This window comes from Corvus kubaryi, unplaced genomic scaffold, assembly GCF_017639235.1.
Source record: "Corvus kubaryi isolate FWS band 111438036 unplaced genomic scaffold, C.kubaryi_AGA036_p1.0 66, whole genome shotgun sequence".
NCBI lineage: Eukaryota > Metazoa > Chordata > Aves > Passeriformes > Corvidae > Corvus > Corvus kubaryi.
Window position 1 is genome coordinate 4,397,592 of NW_024582054.1, and position 17,140 is coordinate 4,414,731.

At 36.2% G+C, this 17,140-nt stretch overlaps 1 protein-coding gene across 32 annotated transcripts in view; it reads right to left on the reverse strand.

Moving 5' to 3' along the window:
* The window catches only part of GPHN (gephyrin), a 282,202-nt gene that overhangs the window by 173,014 nt on the left and 92,048 nt on the right, over window positions 1–17,140 (reverse strand). Inside the window, exon 1 of one of the 32 annotated variants that reach the window (XM_042047190.1) lies at window positions 1,736–1,799. The exons of the other annotated variants lie outside the window; for them this stretch is intronic. Coding sequence (XP_041903124.1) covers window positions 1,736–1,782 — 47 coding nt within the window. The 5' untranslated portion in view covers window positions 1,783–1,799. Of the gene's footprint in view, window positions 1–1,735; window positions 1,800–17,140 lie in introns of those variants that run through there. 32 annotated transcript variants of the gene reach the window in all.

Genomic DNA, 17,140 nt, shown 5'->3' on the forward strand with positions numbered 1-17,140 from the left:
ACAAAAAAAGAAGAGGGAGGCAATAAAAATTTTTATCCCCTACCTTATCACTGTTTTAAGGGTAACAAGTATACCACATTTTCTGTTGCTTTCAGGATTTTCTTTTTCCCAAGAAAAGCAACAAACTACATGAAAACATAATTTTTACAGAAGAAAGCCATGTTATTTTTCTCTTTCACTCTTCAAAGTTGGTTTGTTTTTTTGTTTTTTTCTTTTCTTTTAATTTTACTATAGGAAAAGCAAACTAAATCAGAAGAGGATAATTTTTCAGACACTTCCAGCAGGAAAATATTATCACCTCAACAGTCTATTAATGGAAGAGAATAGGACAAGGATCTTCGTCCTCAACATATGTCAGAAACTAGGGATGAGGGCATATGTAGGTCATTTGGCAATCCCAGGACCAGGAGTCACTCTTCCCTTCTAGCAGAATTAATCTGACTTGATTTAATTTTGGAGAGGAAAGCTGGAGCTGTTATAAAGTATATGAATTTAACATACACACCTCTGTGTAGTTATCCAGGTCCACATGAGTTCAGAGCTTAGTGTAGTTTTCTAGGGGGTAGCTTTACCTCAGCACAGGGGGCACAGCCCTATATGACAGTTTGTGGTAACACTGCTGTCAGCCAAAGGACAGCTCAATAGATGGACTGCCTCCTCCTGAAAATGTTTATCAGTTTGCTTACTGCCTAATAAAGATGCACAAGGGGAACAGGAAGGCACCATCACCAAGAAGTTTTGGGCTTGCAGGCATGGTCACCCAAAACAAACAAATTGGATAAAGAGAACACTTAGAATACATGGACTTTTCAGTGGTGCAATTTTTTTTTATCTCAGCATGGGGAGGTGCCTTCTGTGCAAAATCAGGAGGAACACTGAGCTTCCATGCGAAGCAAAAACAATTTAAGTTTTGATTTTCACTAAAAGAATTAATTAATAATTGGTCAAAAGTCCATTCATCAATACTTGCATGTTTCATGGTAAGAATTTGAAGCACGCAAATAGCAAATATTTTAATACCTTTGAATAAAATGAAATTGAGTATAAAAAATATGGATATTTATAACATCAAGCTCTTTTTTAGGATTTTAGCATTTAACTGGTAAGTAAATACTTCATCATTTGTAATAGACTAGTTCTACCAGATTATAGCAACTGAAACGGTCTGAGAATAAAGTACTGAAGACTAATTCTGCACTTAGGATTTTCATTACAGATTCAAAATTGTATTTATAATTAAAACTGACTTATAAAGTCTTCCCAAATGCCAGCAGAATCTAAAAATGCTCTTGCCATGTGGACCAACAGCAAAAGAGCCCACTTCTGTGCAGGATGCATGTGTGTTTATAGTGCAGAGGAATGATTGTACTATGCTCCATCTGATTGGTAATCTAAATATGGAAATCATACATTAAATCAAACAGACAGAAATGTCAGCTAGATTTAAGTAAAAATGTGTTCAGTGACTTTGAAAGTTCCCACTGGGGCATCAGATGCTTGACCAGCCAGCTCATTAAACAACATGAGCAAGATTTGAAATTTCCTGAGAGAAAAAATAAGCAGAAGCAGACAAAAATCATTATCACAGAACCAGTAAAACTCTCACCATTTAGACAAAGAAATATATATTTAATACCCATGTTGGGATTTAGTCAGTAGACTGAGGACTTTAACACACTGTATGAAAAGAAGTATTTCTAGTAAGTGCCAAGACAATAATAAATGCTGATCTTACCTTGTCCTATAGGAAATATCATGGTAGGGCAAAGCATGTATTTGCATTTTTTCCAGCAAGTACATACCTAGGAGAGATACAGAGCATTTGCATATATATTGCTAGCAATTGCCTGTCAGAAAATCCTCACCCACCTTTTGGGTGCTGGAGAGTGACCTTTTGCCTACCTTGGAAGGCACTGCAAATTAAAGGATTTAGGCGATATGATAAGGATTGCAATGATCCGCCTGGAAATGAAAGATTTCACTGGTAAATTACCATAGCACCTTGTAGAAACCTATGCAGGCAGATAAAGCTATTTTTGCTGACACTTCTACCGTTTCAGTTGAGCTCTATTTGCTCCTACCCAAACATAGAAGAGAGACCATCTGAATCAAGTATTAAGAAGATTCCTTCTGTGAGAATAAGTTGACCCACAACTAGTAGAACCGCAGAGGTAATTTTTGTATATATTAACATTGTCTACCTCCCCTATGGACTTTTAAATGAATTTTAAAAATATTGCACTTTCCCATGAACCCTTCAGGCTTTTTCCATGTATATGCTGCTCACATTCCACTACCATACTATAATTTTCTTTCCAATAACTTTAGTGCATATTTCCTCTTCCATTTTTAGACACTTGAGCATGTGAACATGCTTGTAAAGCATGGTTAGACACACAAAGTCCATGTGCCAGCTTATGCCAAGGTTAAAAAAATTAAGTGTTTATTTTAAAGAGAGGAAGTTTGACTGAGATACATAAAACCAGAAAGTGGGACCAGTAATAGAGGAACACTTGATGTTGGAGAACAGGCTGGAATGAATTGCAGACCACAGGTTGAAAAGAGCAGTCAGAGCACTTTCTATGATTAGGCAAAAAGACATTCAGAGAATATCTTCATTCCAAAAAAATCAGTAACAATTAAAGGTGAGAGCAGGATGATTCAAAGTTGGAAAGAATAAAATGTGGAGAATATGTGGGAATGGTCTGATCATTCCAGATTCTAGATAAAATTTTTTCTTTACAATTCATATCACAGGGGTTATGGATGACCACCAGAACTTTTAAATAACTTGTTTAAAAAAAACCCCCAAAATATATAATACAATGAAATTACAAGGATGACAGAGGAGTCTCAGAGACTAGCAACATCCAGAAAGGCTAACAAACTTGTTCACACAATACTTCACCTTCTGGAAGCTCTAACGCCTCATTTTGCTCCACCACATTCCAGAGAGACGTTAACTATGATTATGATCCAGCATACAACTAGTGGCAGTCTTGTTATGTCCATATTTCTCCAGACAGTTAAATTCAGAAGCAGAATTTGCTGGTTTTCTTCTTTCTTCATACATCAGTGTGTTCACATATATACACATATATTGCCCTGTGTGGCCTAAATGGGTCAATTAAACTGTGTTTAAAATAGTGATCTGACTCAAAGGGAGTTTTCTTAGTGTATGCTCTGTGCTGGGGAATGCGCAATGGAAAAAGAAAAATCTGTTTAGCCACAGAACGCAGTCGTAGGAATAAAACAATACCACATGTGATCTATCTGTCTTCACACCTAGAAGGAACTTTCTATAAACAAACAGTATTACTGACAATACTGCAAGTGAGATTTTATTGCATGTCTCACATAGATATCGCCATTCCAGATAATTTACCGTTACTTTTGAAGTCGTCATCATCCGTATTTTACAGCTGCTTGTAAAATATGCCAGAATGCTTCAAACTTAAAATACTGAAAAGCACTTCTTTGTTATTCATATATTATTGGCTATGGGTTTTTAGAACTCATTTTTGTTTTCTGTAGTTGTCACTCCCTTTTTCTTTGCATCTGATCATTTAAATGTCAACAAAAAGTTTCTAGATTAATTTAAAAACCACTTGATGTCTCTGCTATTCATGTCACAACACATAAGAACTTGACTCTTTCAATATTCAGAAACATGGGAGGCTGTGGATATGTTGATCTTTGACAACTTAAGAAGGCTTTGATTAAATCTATTCGCACATTTTTTTCCATTCAGGTCCCAAGAATAATTTCTATTTTTAATTTTTAAATACTTTGCACAAACATAATCCATTGGCAAAATGTAACTATTTACTCCTCGTTATTTGCAGCTTTAATTTACCTTGTAAGTCACTATCAGCTATGTTCTCCATTTACTCTATATGATGTTCTCTTAAAAGCAAAAATAATAGTTAGATAGAACAATCCCCTCTGCTTCCATCTTCTGAAGCCCTTCTCTCTTTTTACTGCTCCCCCTATAAATATGACTTTAAGATAAGACTGCAAGGTTACTGAGTACACCACAGTACTTACTATCACTTTCCTTTGTGTGACAGTGACTATAACATGCCCATAACTTCAACATGCCTCCAGCAATTCCCGAGCTGAAGAACATGGACAAAGCAGAGATTTGATCTCTTCCTCAGTTTCTGCTCCAACACAGGAGTAAAAACAGATAAGGTGAATCCTGGAGCTTACATTTGTGTAAAATTAGTAACTTCCTTGACCACTGGCATGTTTATTCCATGTCAGGGAGGCCTGGTCAATTTGTCTAGATAAATACAGCAAAAGTGACAGGAGGAGGGTATCATATCCAAAGCAGAATTTTAGTCTAGAAGTCTCTGCCACTTATCAGTGTATTTGGAAATTATAACCTCACACAGGTTTGAAAAAAAAATTAAAGCAGTAGGGATCTTTCATTTTCCAGCATGTCTGTGTTGGTCTCCTTTTTCTCACAAATGATCAGTTTCATGTATCTGGAGAACAGTCTTGAAAAATGCTCAACCTGCAATCCTACCAGCAAGTACCACAGACAGCTTAGATGTGTTTTGAGGCATCTGAAGTAGCCACTATGTAAACTATGATCACAGAATCCCATCGGAAAAGATTAAGCACCATGGATTTTGCTTAGACTATACACCCAGAACCACATTATATTAATTGAAAGGCTGAATTCCTGACTATCAATAGTCAAATGACTAAGGTGACCAACACTAACATTGCTAATACTTCCCACAGTACTTTCTGAGCCATGGTGCAGAAAGGAAATCAAATATGGTTAGGGCAAGTCTATCTGCCAGCTGGTAGTGAGGACAGCACAGTGTATGCATGACTCTCACAGATAATGATATAAAAAACAAATACATGAGGTTTGTGTACAGAGATAGCTGGGCTTTATGAAAAAACCACTGTAAGAAACTGCAATTTTTCTTGCCAAATCACAATTTACTATTTTACTCCAAAAACCAATTATTATTATGAAACCTGCCTTTTCCTTCCAGAACTAGCACTAAACATCCTCACTCTTTAGACAGTAACAGTAACAACCAAAAAAGCTATTTACAAAAGCCCAGAAATAATCCCAGTCTATACTGAAATGAGTTCAAGTGATACATAAACTTAGGAACTGAGCTAAGATGCAGCATTGCATTAAGAAAGAACATTTAAAGAATTAATAGAAAAAACGCTATAGATAATGCCATTAGAATACATTTAGGACCTTAACCTCTGGTTAAACTGCAAAATAATATTATGCTGGCAATGCCATAGTATAATTGCTTCACAAAGTTTTATTCTATTTTGGAGTTACCTTTTTGATCAAAGAGCTTAGAGGTAAATGGGTGGTGCCATCAGGTCAAGCAATGGAAGAATCTCTTTCATTTAAAACATAAAAGGTGGATCTAGAAAGCTGGTGGACCAAAGACCATTTACAAACTAAAAGAAAGCTCCAGATCTTGTATCTTATAAATATCCCCCCTCCCTTCCCTCCAGCAGAACATCATGGGTAGATTTTACTAGGTTATTTTAACATAAACTATATTGTCAGCTATATTTTCATCCAAAACATGTCAGGACAAATAGTGATGCAGTCAACGCTTTAGCTCCTATTTCCTCCAGCCACATCACCCGACCTTAAATGCTCATTGATGCATAATGTTACCCCAGATAAGTGTCAAGATACATTTCATAGCTGCAGTGCCTGTATACCTTAAGCTGCTAAGAAAGCATGCTTCTCCAAATTCAGCAGTGTTCTTTAAAGCTGAGAAACATGATTACCCAGTGCACATTTAGTTGGCTTCATAAATCAGACAGTAATTATAATAAATGGCTTTTTTAAAAAAATAGACTTCTCATGCTCTGAAGCTTAGATTACAGATGTTTTAGTATGAAAAACAGAATATCCTCTTTCATCTTACTTAAGGAAAAGTAAATATTCAGTAGAAGCATTCCCTCACTGATTCACCTTCACAAGTCGTATATAATAATTTGTCCAAAACCCACTTGTACTGAATTCAAAACCATTTGCAATGAATAAATAAAATGTGGGAGAAGCCTTTTACGAATAAAAGACAAAGTTGAGTACCTGATACCTAACATGCTCGTTTCAAGGTTATCTTTCTGTCACATCTACTGATTAGTTCACAGTTCAGCGAATCTTTACTCCATAGTGGCCAGATCTTTACAGTGAAGCATGGTGACTCCACTTGTGCCACATATGCATTAAAACATAAAACTCCATACGTAGATTTTTAAATTTCTCATTGAGTTTACATTGATAAATTCATACAGTATTGTACCACTATTGGCATTTCTACTCTTGCCCCAGCTCAGTTTCATCCTCAGAACTGCACTGATACATACATGAGCAAAACACAGAACAAAAGTTTTTTAACCATTTCCCTCCCCTCAATCTTTCCCCCTTCCAAAATCAGCTGAGTAAGTAGCTATAATACAGAAATACTTCAGGGAGAGCTTTCATATTATTGGAGAATTCTCTTTTACAGAGCAATGCAATCCATGAAACAGATCTACAGTAAATTGCACTAAAGAAAATAGAAGGCACTAGAAGTCTTCCGATTTTACAATAAATTAAGATAATAAACATAACTCTGAACAATTGCAAGTGACAGATACTTGAATGATGCATCACAATGCAAGTTTGCTACTTGTTTTTTAAAATGTTTACTACCTCTTCTGGCAGAATTCTCAGAGCTTTTATTAACAACTGAACTATTAAATGTAGGAGATGAAGGAAGAAAAGAAAACCCCACCAAAATCTTGGGTCTATTTGTTATTTTCAGGGAACTATACCAGCATCCCACATGCGATCACAGCCAACTCTGTACCACAGTGAGAGTGGCACTGAGCCACAACTAATAAACCATGCTGAGAGGAAAAGCATGCTGGCTTGTACTCAGCACTGTGCTACAGACCTCTCTTACAACCAGCCAGCTCAGAGTATGGAGTACTTGCTTGTCCTTATTTGTCAAAAGCTATTAACAAGGCAATAGGTAAATGACATTAATGACATAATTTATTTATAAAGTCTATAAAATATGTTGCATGTTATAACAGTGTAATTAGAAACAGTGTGTTGTTCCATGAAAATGATGCAAAGGAATAGCTGTTAGTAGCAAATATAACTCATTTATACCAGTTCGAGATCTTTCTAATTAAAACTGGGAAAGAGCTACTTGACAAATTTTCGGTGACTCTTTTTCACTTAAATATGTAATTCAATTAAAATGAAAACAGTTGTGCATCATAAAATTTTAACAAAGTTCCTCAGAGAAAGGTTTTATAAACACTTTGACCTGGAATCAAATATTCAATTTTTTGGTTCACCAGTTTCATTTCATGTTCAACATTTCACCCATTTTTACTGGGCAAGTACAAAATATTTATTGCTTAGTTCATCTGCTTTCCTGTTCCTCATGGACTTGCTTGTGTTTTCTCAGTATTTTTAGCTCCACTTGATCAAAGTGGCATATTAAATTTAAGTTATCCATTCAGTATTCCTCCCTTAACCCATGCTCACACCCCCCAACCCATCCCACTACTAGACTTTTATATTAATAGCAGTTGTAAACAAACATTTGTCTTATTTCTTGACATAGCTTTCCTTTTACAAATTAATCAACAGTACCAGTCAGAAAAAGTTGTATTTTCTGCTGCCTGAAAACATGATCTATTGGTGTGAAACAGAGTATTTAGAAAGGCTTGTGATTATTAGTTCTGGTGAGAATAACTCATTTTTAGCAATTTTACAAAGACCTATCTCTTGCCTCTTCTCAGCACAAAACCCTTCAAATCTTAATCTTCCTTTTCTCAAGGCTGAGGAACACACAGTACATCACTTTCTTCCAGTGATTGTGAGGTTTTCCTCCTGTAACTAGCTACTGCAAAAGATGGTTTATTTCATCCTGTAAGATTGTTACAAGAGCACCCTCAAAAGAAGAAAAAGAGGCAGACCTGAGCTTAACACAGGAACAACACAGGCTAATGATCAATAACTTCGGTTAGCATTTTCTTCCACGTGTTTTAAAATGAAGCAGCAACAGAAGCAGTTGTAAAATTTGAATAGTGGAGATGTATTTGAATGTATTATTTGATCGTTCACTCCTGTTCCAGAATAATAGAATGTCAAAGCATTTTCTGATAAAGTCTCTCCTCAAGAGCAGCTTTTGCTGAGATAGAAAGGACATTTACCAGCATGGAGTCCAACTTTGCTGAAGGAAGGGACATCATTTCTGGAAGTAGTCAAATGTGTACAAAACTCCTTGTCATAAGACTGTCAGTGGTCTGATCCTTTGCATTACTCAGTATTCCTGTGTCTTAAGAAATAAACATTGATTTGTGACACTCTAACTGTCAAAAGTACAGATGCCTACCTCTCTGTGGATATACTTACAGTCACAGTTCTTGTCCAAATACATTAAGTTTCAAAACTTGCCCTTAATAAGCCTGAATAATTTCTCATTAATGATTACTGATGTTTAATTTATCTCTTCTTTCTTCTCCAGTGATGGTTCCAACATAATACTTCTGTAAACTGTCTGAATAGAATTACAGAGGACAGGGCAACAAAAAAGCTTGCTATTAGAGTAGCTAATAATCTGGGAATCTAATTTCTGTTTAAAATACCCAGCTAGTGTCCTGCCCTGTGCAGAAGAACAGAAATAGTACAAAGAAAGCATCCATTTCATATGCCAAAGTAGCACCAAAAATTCATGGTCTTGAGAAGGCTCTGTGTATATATATCACTGCCTCAAATGAAGAGGAACATTGTGGGAGAGACAGACAGAAAGAAAAGATGTGAAGAATGAAGAGCCCTCTGATAAATAAAGGAACTCTATTAAAAAAAGCTCTCACTTGAGAGCTGTTTTTCCACAAAACATAAGGTTTTGTACAGGAACAGTTCTAACTCATCTGAAGTTAAAGGGTATTAAGATCTGGTTAAAAATGGGAGCTTAAATCAGTTCTTTGTTGGGGAAAAAGTGATTGCAATCTTCAGCTAAGATGACACTGAAACAAATTTTAAGAGAAGTCATTGCTGCATTAGAGAAATAATAGTAAGAAAGCATTTCTAAGTACTGCTAACTTTGCACAGATTCCTGCTACCCCTTCACAGTAAGTCAGTGTATTAAGCTATGCAGAAATACCCAAGCTGGCGAGCTAATGAAAAGCTTGGATACTGGTAACAGTGGTGTGACTGAAATCAAAAGTTATGACAAAACCTCCCTGGAAAAATTTTTATTAGTAATACAGGAATACTATCTGACTTTTAAAAATAGCTTGTGTATATACACGCTGCAGTCATCGTACTGCTCACATAATGTTTACTTCCTCATGTACACTATGAAAATAATAGTACCAAATCAAAGATGATAAAACCCGTGACTAAGGAGAAAAGGGTTTCAACCCCAGGAAAATTTCACCTTATATTAGAGGTCTTGAGCATCATAAACATTCACACACTGTAAAAAAAACCATAAGCAAACTCTTTTGTTTAGCATATACAATAAATTAGCTAAAGAGATTAAAAGACTTAAGAGTGCAGAAGGCAGGACAAGAGGAACTCCAGAAGGAGCACAAAGAAAAAACCACGTTCCTAAATGTAGAACTCACTGCTATCACTGAGATTTCTGAACAAAAACCTTGAGCTGATAATCTCTTTTTCTACTAGATCTAGAAAAACTTGGAGGCATTTTTGTTTCACATATATATCTTCAAAATGTTCTGCTCAACCATTCAGGCTGAAGCAGACACACTTCTCAAAGGCATTTGAGACACTGGCAAAAAGGGAAGAAGTTTTCTCAGTTTTGATTTCTTTAAAACACACTTCCCAAAATTCTTTCACAATATATAACTGAATTATTTGCATAAATGCGAAATATTAGAATTAAAAATATAAAATTGTTCTGAAATCTCCAAATCTTTACTAGCTCATCTATTACTAATGCCTGTATAAGCATTAGCAAATAATGAAGTACACACATATACCCCATCTATTTGAACATAAACATTATCTTTAAATCTTACTCAGCTTTTGGTCACAAATTCATTCCTTGAGGATGTATTTTTAAGGTTGTTAGCTTTTAAAAAACAATATAGAGCATACTGTTAAAAATATGAATCAGTCTGTGAAGTGTGTTGCTTCATCCCCTCATGCAAAGAATTGCCCTTGAAAAGCTATTTGCCTAAGGCTCATGGCAGGCAGCATTCCTTCTTAAGCCAGGGAGAAGTAGTAAAAAAACTAAAATAACTGTATTTCTTTGCATTTTTCTGGCAAATTCCTGTTTTCAGAAGGGATTCAATGCTGAAAGATTCTGAAAAAAATGCATTTTAAAGTAAACTGTACTCCAAGAATACTGTCTGAATACAGTAACTTTCTTATAAACTTAAAATACTTTATTGTAACTATACTTACATCAGTTTTTAAAGTAAAGATTCTGAGAGAGCCATTTTAGATGGATTTTGGGTAAGGGCATTTATTGTAGCTTGGTGGAAAGCAAATTTTGCACTAACTTATACACACAAAACCAAGATGATCCATCGTGAATGGGGAAGACTGGATAAGCATCACCCCACTTGGGATGAGCGTTTTCTCGGGGTTTTTGCTTATTTTATGAAAACTGATCTTAAAAGCTTTAATGTTTCAAGATTATTCAAAACTCAAATACCTTCTTGAATTTTTTTCATGGCTTGGACTCTGCAACAGAAACCTGAAATATGACAGGATAATACTCCTGAAGCCTCTGATCTTCCCCTGAAATTCATGCATGTTTAGATGAAGACGAGGTTCTGAACTGTATGAAACTGTTATGAGAGGTTGCATTAAAACTTTTTCAAGTCTTGTTCCTTAATTTTCACAGCATTGCAAATGCAGTAGAGTAGGCACAATACAGAGTTTCCTGAATAAAATGGCAACTATGTGGGTACAACTAGAGCTCCAGGCACAAAATGGACACAACAGCTGCTCGTGGTACCACACACTGCTTCTCAGTCCTGAATCCTGCAGCCATTCCAGAACTACAGTGGTAAACATCTCTCAGTCACATTGCCCTGTATTCTCTTTTTCTTGATATGAAAACCAAAACAAAATTGCATATTAATATATTTCCTGGATTATTCGCAATCTATATAGTGAATGGCTTTCCTGGCTCTGTTAGAACAACAGTTTTCTAAATTAGCAAAAAAAAGGGAAAGAATACATTAAAAATATCTTTACTTTAGAGCACACTTGTACCTTTTAGTGCACCTTTTGGAAAAGCAGAACACAATAGACTAAAAATCATCACCTCATAATTAATAATTACATGCTTTGTTAAAATGGAGAAGGCAGTTATGCAGTCCCACATTTAATAGTCCCTCCATGACCTACTCTGTTTTTGAACACTGGCCACTGAACATTTCCACATACTATGCTAACCTATAGAGCACATTAACTGTGTAGAATGCTTGTGACAATGAGAAAAAATACTGAATGAAGAGGGGTTGAGAAAAAAAAAATTTGTAATAGGTGTTACAATCAGTCAGTCAAATGACACTCACCCCAGAGCAACCTGTATTTTTGAAGTCAATCACCTATCTGAAAATGACACCAATAACAAATTTCAAAAGGATGCACTGTATTTCCAACCCCAAATATAGACAAGATACATTCTTGTATCTGAAACCAAATAAGCAATAAAAAATAGAATTTTAATAGAGTAAAAATTTCTATTAGAATACAAGGAAGGGGATGAATCTGGAGGTAGGAAGAGAGATGCTGTAGTTAAAAAAAGAGCAAAAAGCTTAAAACAGAATTAGTAAGGGTATAAAGGGAAGTATTTACTGCTGTAGTATAATTGTGTTTCTTTGACATAACTGTCTGTGGAAAACCACTTGAGGTAATTTTTGAACCCTTAATATGTCTGTTTTGAGCTTCAATGCTGTCTTCATCCATAAAAAAATACTTAACTCCTAGTTATACTCTTGTGATGTTTATATGGTAGCATGGATAAAGGGAAAAAGTGTAAGTGAAGAATCCATGGTAAAATTCAAGCTGTAGCAAAAGAAGGTGAGAAAAGTGTACATGAAAAAAACCCACAAGATTCACTGTGGGAAAACTATACTTTTCTTCCTTAAGGCACTGTCTGTATAGATTTCTGCTATACAGTGCTAAAAAGCGATTGTAAGTGTCCCCCCAAAAAGTTACGGCAGGACAATTCTAATTAAGAAAGCAATGTAGAATTTAAATGCAGTGAATAATATTGCATAAAAGCTTGAACACATCTGTGCATAGCAATTTTCTGTATCTCAGTATCAGAATTGTTCTAGGATGTGCAGCAATGGCTTCCTTTGTAATATTTCAGCAGCAGATTATGCAATCCCCCTTCTAACCTAATCTATACTGCAAATAAACACACAAATTGCAGAGAGGCCTTCTCTAAATAAGGCATTCCTTCAAATATTTATAGCTTAGACAAAATGTAGCTTCTTGTACAAAGAGAATCACATCCAGGGGTCAGCTCACAATTGCTTTTCAGAGCAGTTCAGAAGATCATTTAGTGATTTTTAATAGTGAGACTAGAGAAGAGAGATTTTCTATTGTGTAGTAAATTACCAAAAGCCATTTGTTGAGAGGCTTTTGCTCCTCCATTACTGAGAGTTCCAAATTTAAGTTCAGCCATGTCAGGGAAGCCCGCTCTACTTTGAAGGACAAGTGTTTGCTCATTCACTGGAAAAATTTTCCAAGTTTGAGGGCGCTCCACTATTTATGAAAGTACTACTCCTGAAAGAAGTACATAAAAATTGCCATAACAGCTCAGTCTAAATGTGCACACAACTCAGTATGATGTTGCTGGGGCTAAGAAACAAACGCTTAGGGAATAAACACATGACACAGAACATGATTTGTTTCCTGGGACACACTTACTACCTCTTGCTGCCTTTGGTTCAGGAGCATTCCTGACCTAGATGCTGCACGCAATTCATCAGCTTTAACAGCCATAGTAGGTCTATCAGCCTAATGTCTTTATTTGTATCTATCATTTATACTCCAGGCTTCCATATGATGTTACATCAATTACGAAACATCCAGTTCTGCTACACTTGAACAAGTATGTACTTTTATTAATTTCAAACCTGCTGCTCAATTTTTTTCCTGTCACAATTTCTGATCTGTGAAAAACTGTGAATAATTGCCTCTGACTTTTTTTAAAATGCTATTTATTCTGTATACCTCCACCATATGTTGTTTCTTGGTTAAAGTGAAAAATTCTAGTCTATTTAATTTCTTTCTGTGGAAGCTGTTCCAAAACTCTGCTTAATCTTATCATCCATACCATACCCCTATTAGAAGTAAATAAAGTAGTCAAGATTTAAGCACATCCGAAGTTTATAGTCATATAAATAGGTCTTCTGTTTGGTTCTTGATTATTTAGTAAGTCCTTATTTCTTATTTTCTTTTCTGAGTATACAGAAACACACTAAATATATTACTGAATATTAAGAGAATCTTTTCAGAGCGTTATCTTAACAAATGCAGTTTAAGCTAAGATCAGCACTAGACCATTTCTTACCTGTAGATACAAAAAAAGAAAAGTTGTTCATAGTGTAGACACTATGAGAAGACAATCCCCTTTAATTATCCAGAAAAGATTAGAATATGAAGAGAAACAAAGACTAAAGTTTGAAAGAATGAAGTCAGGTGAAGAGAGTCAGGTTAGCTGAGATTTGGATGAAGCCTGGAGGTGGCAAAATAGGTTAGAAGAAGCTGTTTGAGTTTTGAGAGTCACAGATCCTCAGAGAATGGAAAGCTGACGAAAATAGAAAATGCCATGAAAAGACCCCTCCAAAAGAAGCCTGAAGTTAGAACATCAAGTAAGGCAAGATTAGGTCACCAAGAATGTAACTAGAAGCTGTGGTGGATTTGGGTTGGATAAGAAGACAAAATGCAAAGCCAGAGAGGTGTACAGCATAATCTCTCAAGGAAATACCTATCATTATACATTAAGCTATTAAAAATATTTTGGACTGTGATTTTAAAAAATAGAATATTGACCAGGAAGCTGGGTTGCTATGCCATTAAATTCCAAAGTAAATGATGGGCTGTAAAATATATTTAATCAAATGAACATTTTACATTCTACTCTAATCTATTCTTATTAATTATTAGTGCAAATGATACTGAAAGAAGTCTTCTGGTACTTAATTCTGAGACTGTGACAGTACTTGGTACATACTAAGTTTTCCTGTTTCTTCTGTAAAAGTCATTCTGGTCTGGTCCTGAATATACCCAAACACACAGGGAGCTTGTCTATATTCCTTTCCAACGCAAAAGGAAAAAAGCTACAATTGTAGTATTACTCCTATGTGAACTAAGTCTGATTGGGATGGAGTTGGCTTTCTACACAGCAGCTGGCTGCAACACAGTTGCTGTGTTTTGGATTTGTGATTGAACAGTGTTGATAATACACCAATGTTTTCACTATGGTTGAACAGTGCTTGTACAATATCAAGGCCTTTTCATTCCCTGCTCTGCCACCCCAGCAAGCAAGGCTAGGGATAGGAAAGAGTTGGGAGGGAGCACAGCCAGTGCAGTTGACCAAAGGGATATTCCATACCACAACATTGTGCTCAGTAATAAACGCTCAAGGAAAGGAGGCGGAAGAGGGGTAACATTAGACATTGCAGTATTTGTCTTCCCAGGCAATTCTCCTGCGTGCTGAGGCTTGGCTTCCCAGAAACTGGCAAACTATCTGCCTGCTTATGGGAAGTATTAAGGCTCTTTCTTGTACTATTGGAGAGCAGAAGTTATTAAGACAGCAGGATTTAAAAATTGCAACTGGAAAAACAAAAAATTGGCATGAATTTGAAGTCAGAAGCAGAGTGGTCACTTTTAAAATGAAGGTTTAAAACAAACGTAGGAACAACTTTTAATCAGTTGTGATACTGTCTAGATTGAAACTTGATCAAGATTTCTGAACCTGTGTTCTATGTATTTCTTTTCAGACACCAGAGAGCAAACATAATGAAACAGAGCATAAAAGGCATAGTTTTTCTCTTGAACTTAAAAAAAAAAAATTTGTAACATTTTCATTTATTTTCCTAAATGAAAGTTTAAGCACATTTAATAATAATAACAACAAACTTTAACTCTGAAAACAAAGGATCTAGAAAAAAATAGCCATAACCAATGATGAAGTTTCTTATTTCAACAAATATCACATTTCCATGTTACCGATCCCATAAGTAGAGAAAATCCCTAAACTTGTTTATATAGAGGTTCCTGGCTAACAAGCTTCAAGCAGGGCATCCCTGCACCACAGAGAAGTTCAAGAATTAATTCTGAAACTAGAACTGAAAAGAGAGATGGAACACCCAAGCTGCAGCTGCCATGCAAACAAACTACCCTTTCCCCTCAACAATACTTTTCAGCCCAGACACAGCACTGGGTCTGCACAGCCTCTAGATCTAGAACAACTTTTGCAACTTGATTAGCTAATAAACTTCTTAATTGCAGGCTACCACAGGGCATTGCAAGAGCAAAAAGAAGAAATTCCCTTCTAAGAATTTGGTAACTGTGTGGTAAGAGAAGACATGTTTGTCCTGAATGAAACTACTATTGGTAGATAAAGCCGTCATGGAGCTTTATAGAGGTTACAGGAGACTGCTTTGGGCCAAGATGTAAAAATTATTAGAGCTGAAAGTTACTAAGTGCTTAAAAAAGACATTTTCTTATGTTCTGCTTTGCAGTCTGCTGCTATGGGTTTGCTTCAGACAGATGAAGTTGTTCCTATAGGTTTATGAGTCATGAAGCTTCAACAGCCAAAGGACACATGCAATACTAGCCATTTTTGCTAGAAACTGCCAAGGAATCTCGTAGGTTGAGAAAATTTTTTTCTCGAAGTGCAAGTAACGGAGAAGACATTTAGGGACTTGTCCATATGACTGGAGGTAAAAATGATTTGGCGAATGAACTACAGAACATCCTCTGTGATACCTTTGATGAAGGCTGTTTGGACTACAGAGAAGCCAAGTGGGGAAACTGGCTGGAGAATAAACCCTGGCCACTTAAGGTCTTAAGCATGTTTTAATTATCTTGAAGGAAGGGCAAATACAATTTTTAAGGCACCTGAAAACTGCGCTTGCAGTTGACGCAGATAAAGGCTTGTCTCAATCTCCCAGATCAATAAGAAACCATAAGGATAGCATGAAACCAATTCTATGTATATCAACTTTAAGAAATGCTTATTAGATTAGACTCACCCTCATGAATTCCTTCAGGCAGGTCTCAGATCTTTGGAAGTTTGTCAAATATAACTTTTTCATTAGATTCAATACTTAAAATAGGCATCACTTCTGTAATGCTCAGCATTGCTCCTCTGCATAATAGAGTAGTCTGCACTACCACAGACAGCTCTCCACTTGTCCTAATAAAGATCACCTGATAAAATCACTCGATGCTTATAGATGAGCTCAGGAGATGTGAGAAGCAGAGAAGTATTTTTGCAAGCCTATTAGGGAAAACATGCTAATACAGTCAAATAATGGACAAACAACTGAGCATGAACTCCCACTAGAATGCCGCTGCACAACAAGGTAACTGTGGATAAAATTACCAAATAAATGTTTCCTCTCTACACAGCATTACTGAGACCAGCAGTTAAATAAAAGAAACAGGCATGACATCCATACATTGTAACAGGCATTGAAAAACCAGGAAGGCTGCACAAAGGGGAGAGGGTGAGAACTGGTATCCTCACAACATTGAACTTGTAACCTTTAGCAAGACAGAATATGCCACTGATGTTCAAATGATGAGCAAAACCCAGAAAGTATAAATTACAATACTTCCAGTTTTCCTCAAAAACCTCTAGAGAGGTTCCTCCATGTGACGATGGAAACTGAAGTTTTACATCCACAGACTTAATAGTGCATCTATCAAGTCTTCAATCACAGAACCACAGCATGGGCAAGGCTGGAAGGGACCACAGTGGGTCATCCTAAGAGCACACTGCATGGGATTGCATCCAGAACTGGATACAGCACTCCAGGTCAGGCCTCACCAGGGCTGAGTAAAGGGACAGGATCACCTCCCTTAACCTGCTGGCCATGCCCTTCCTAATGCAGCTCAGGA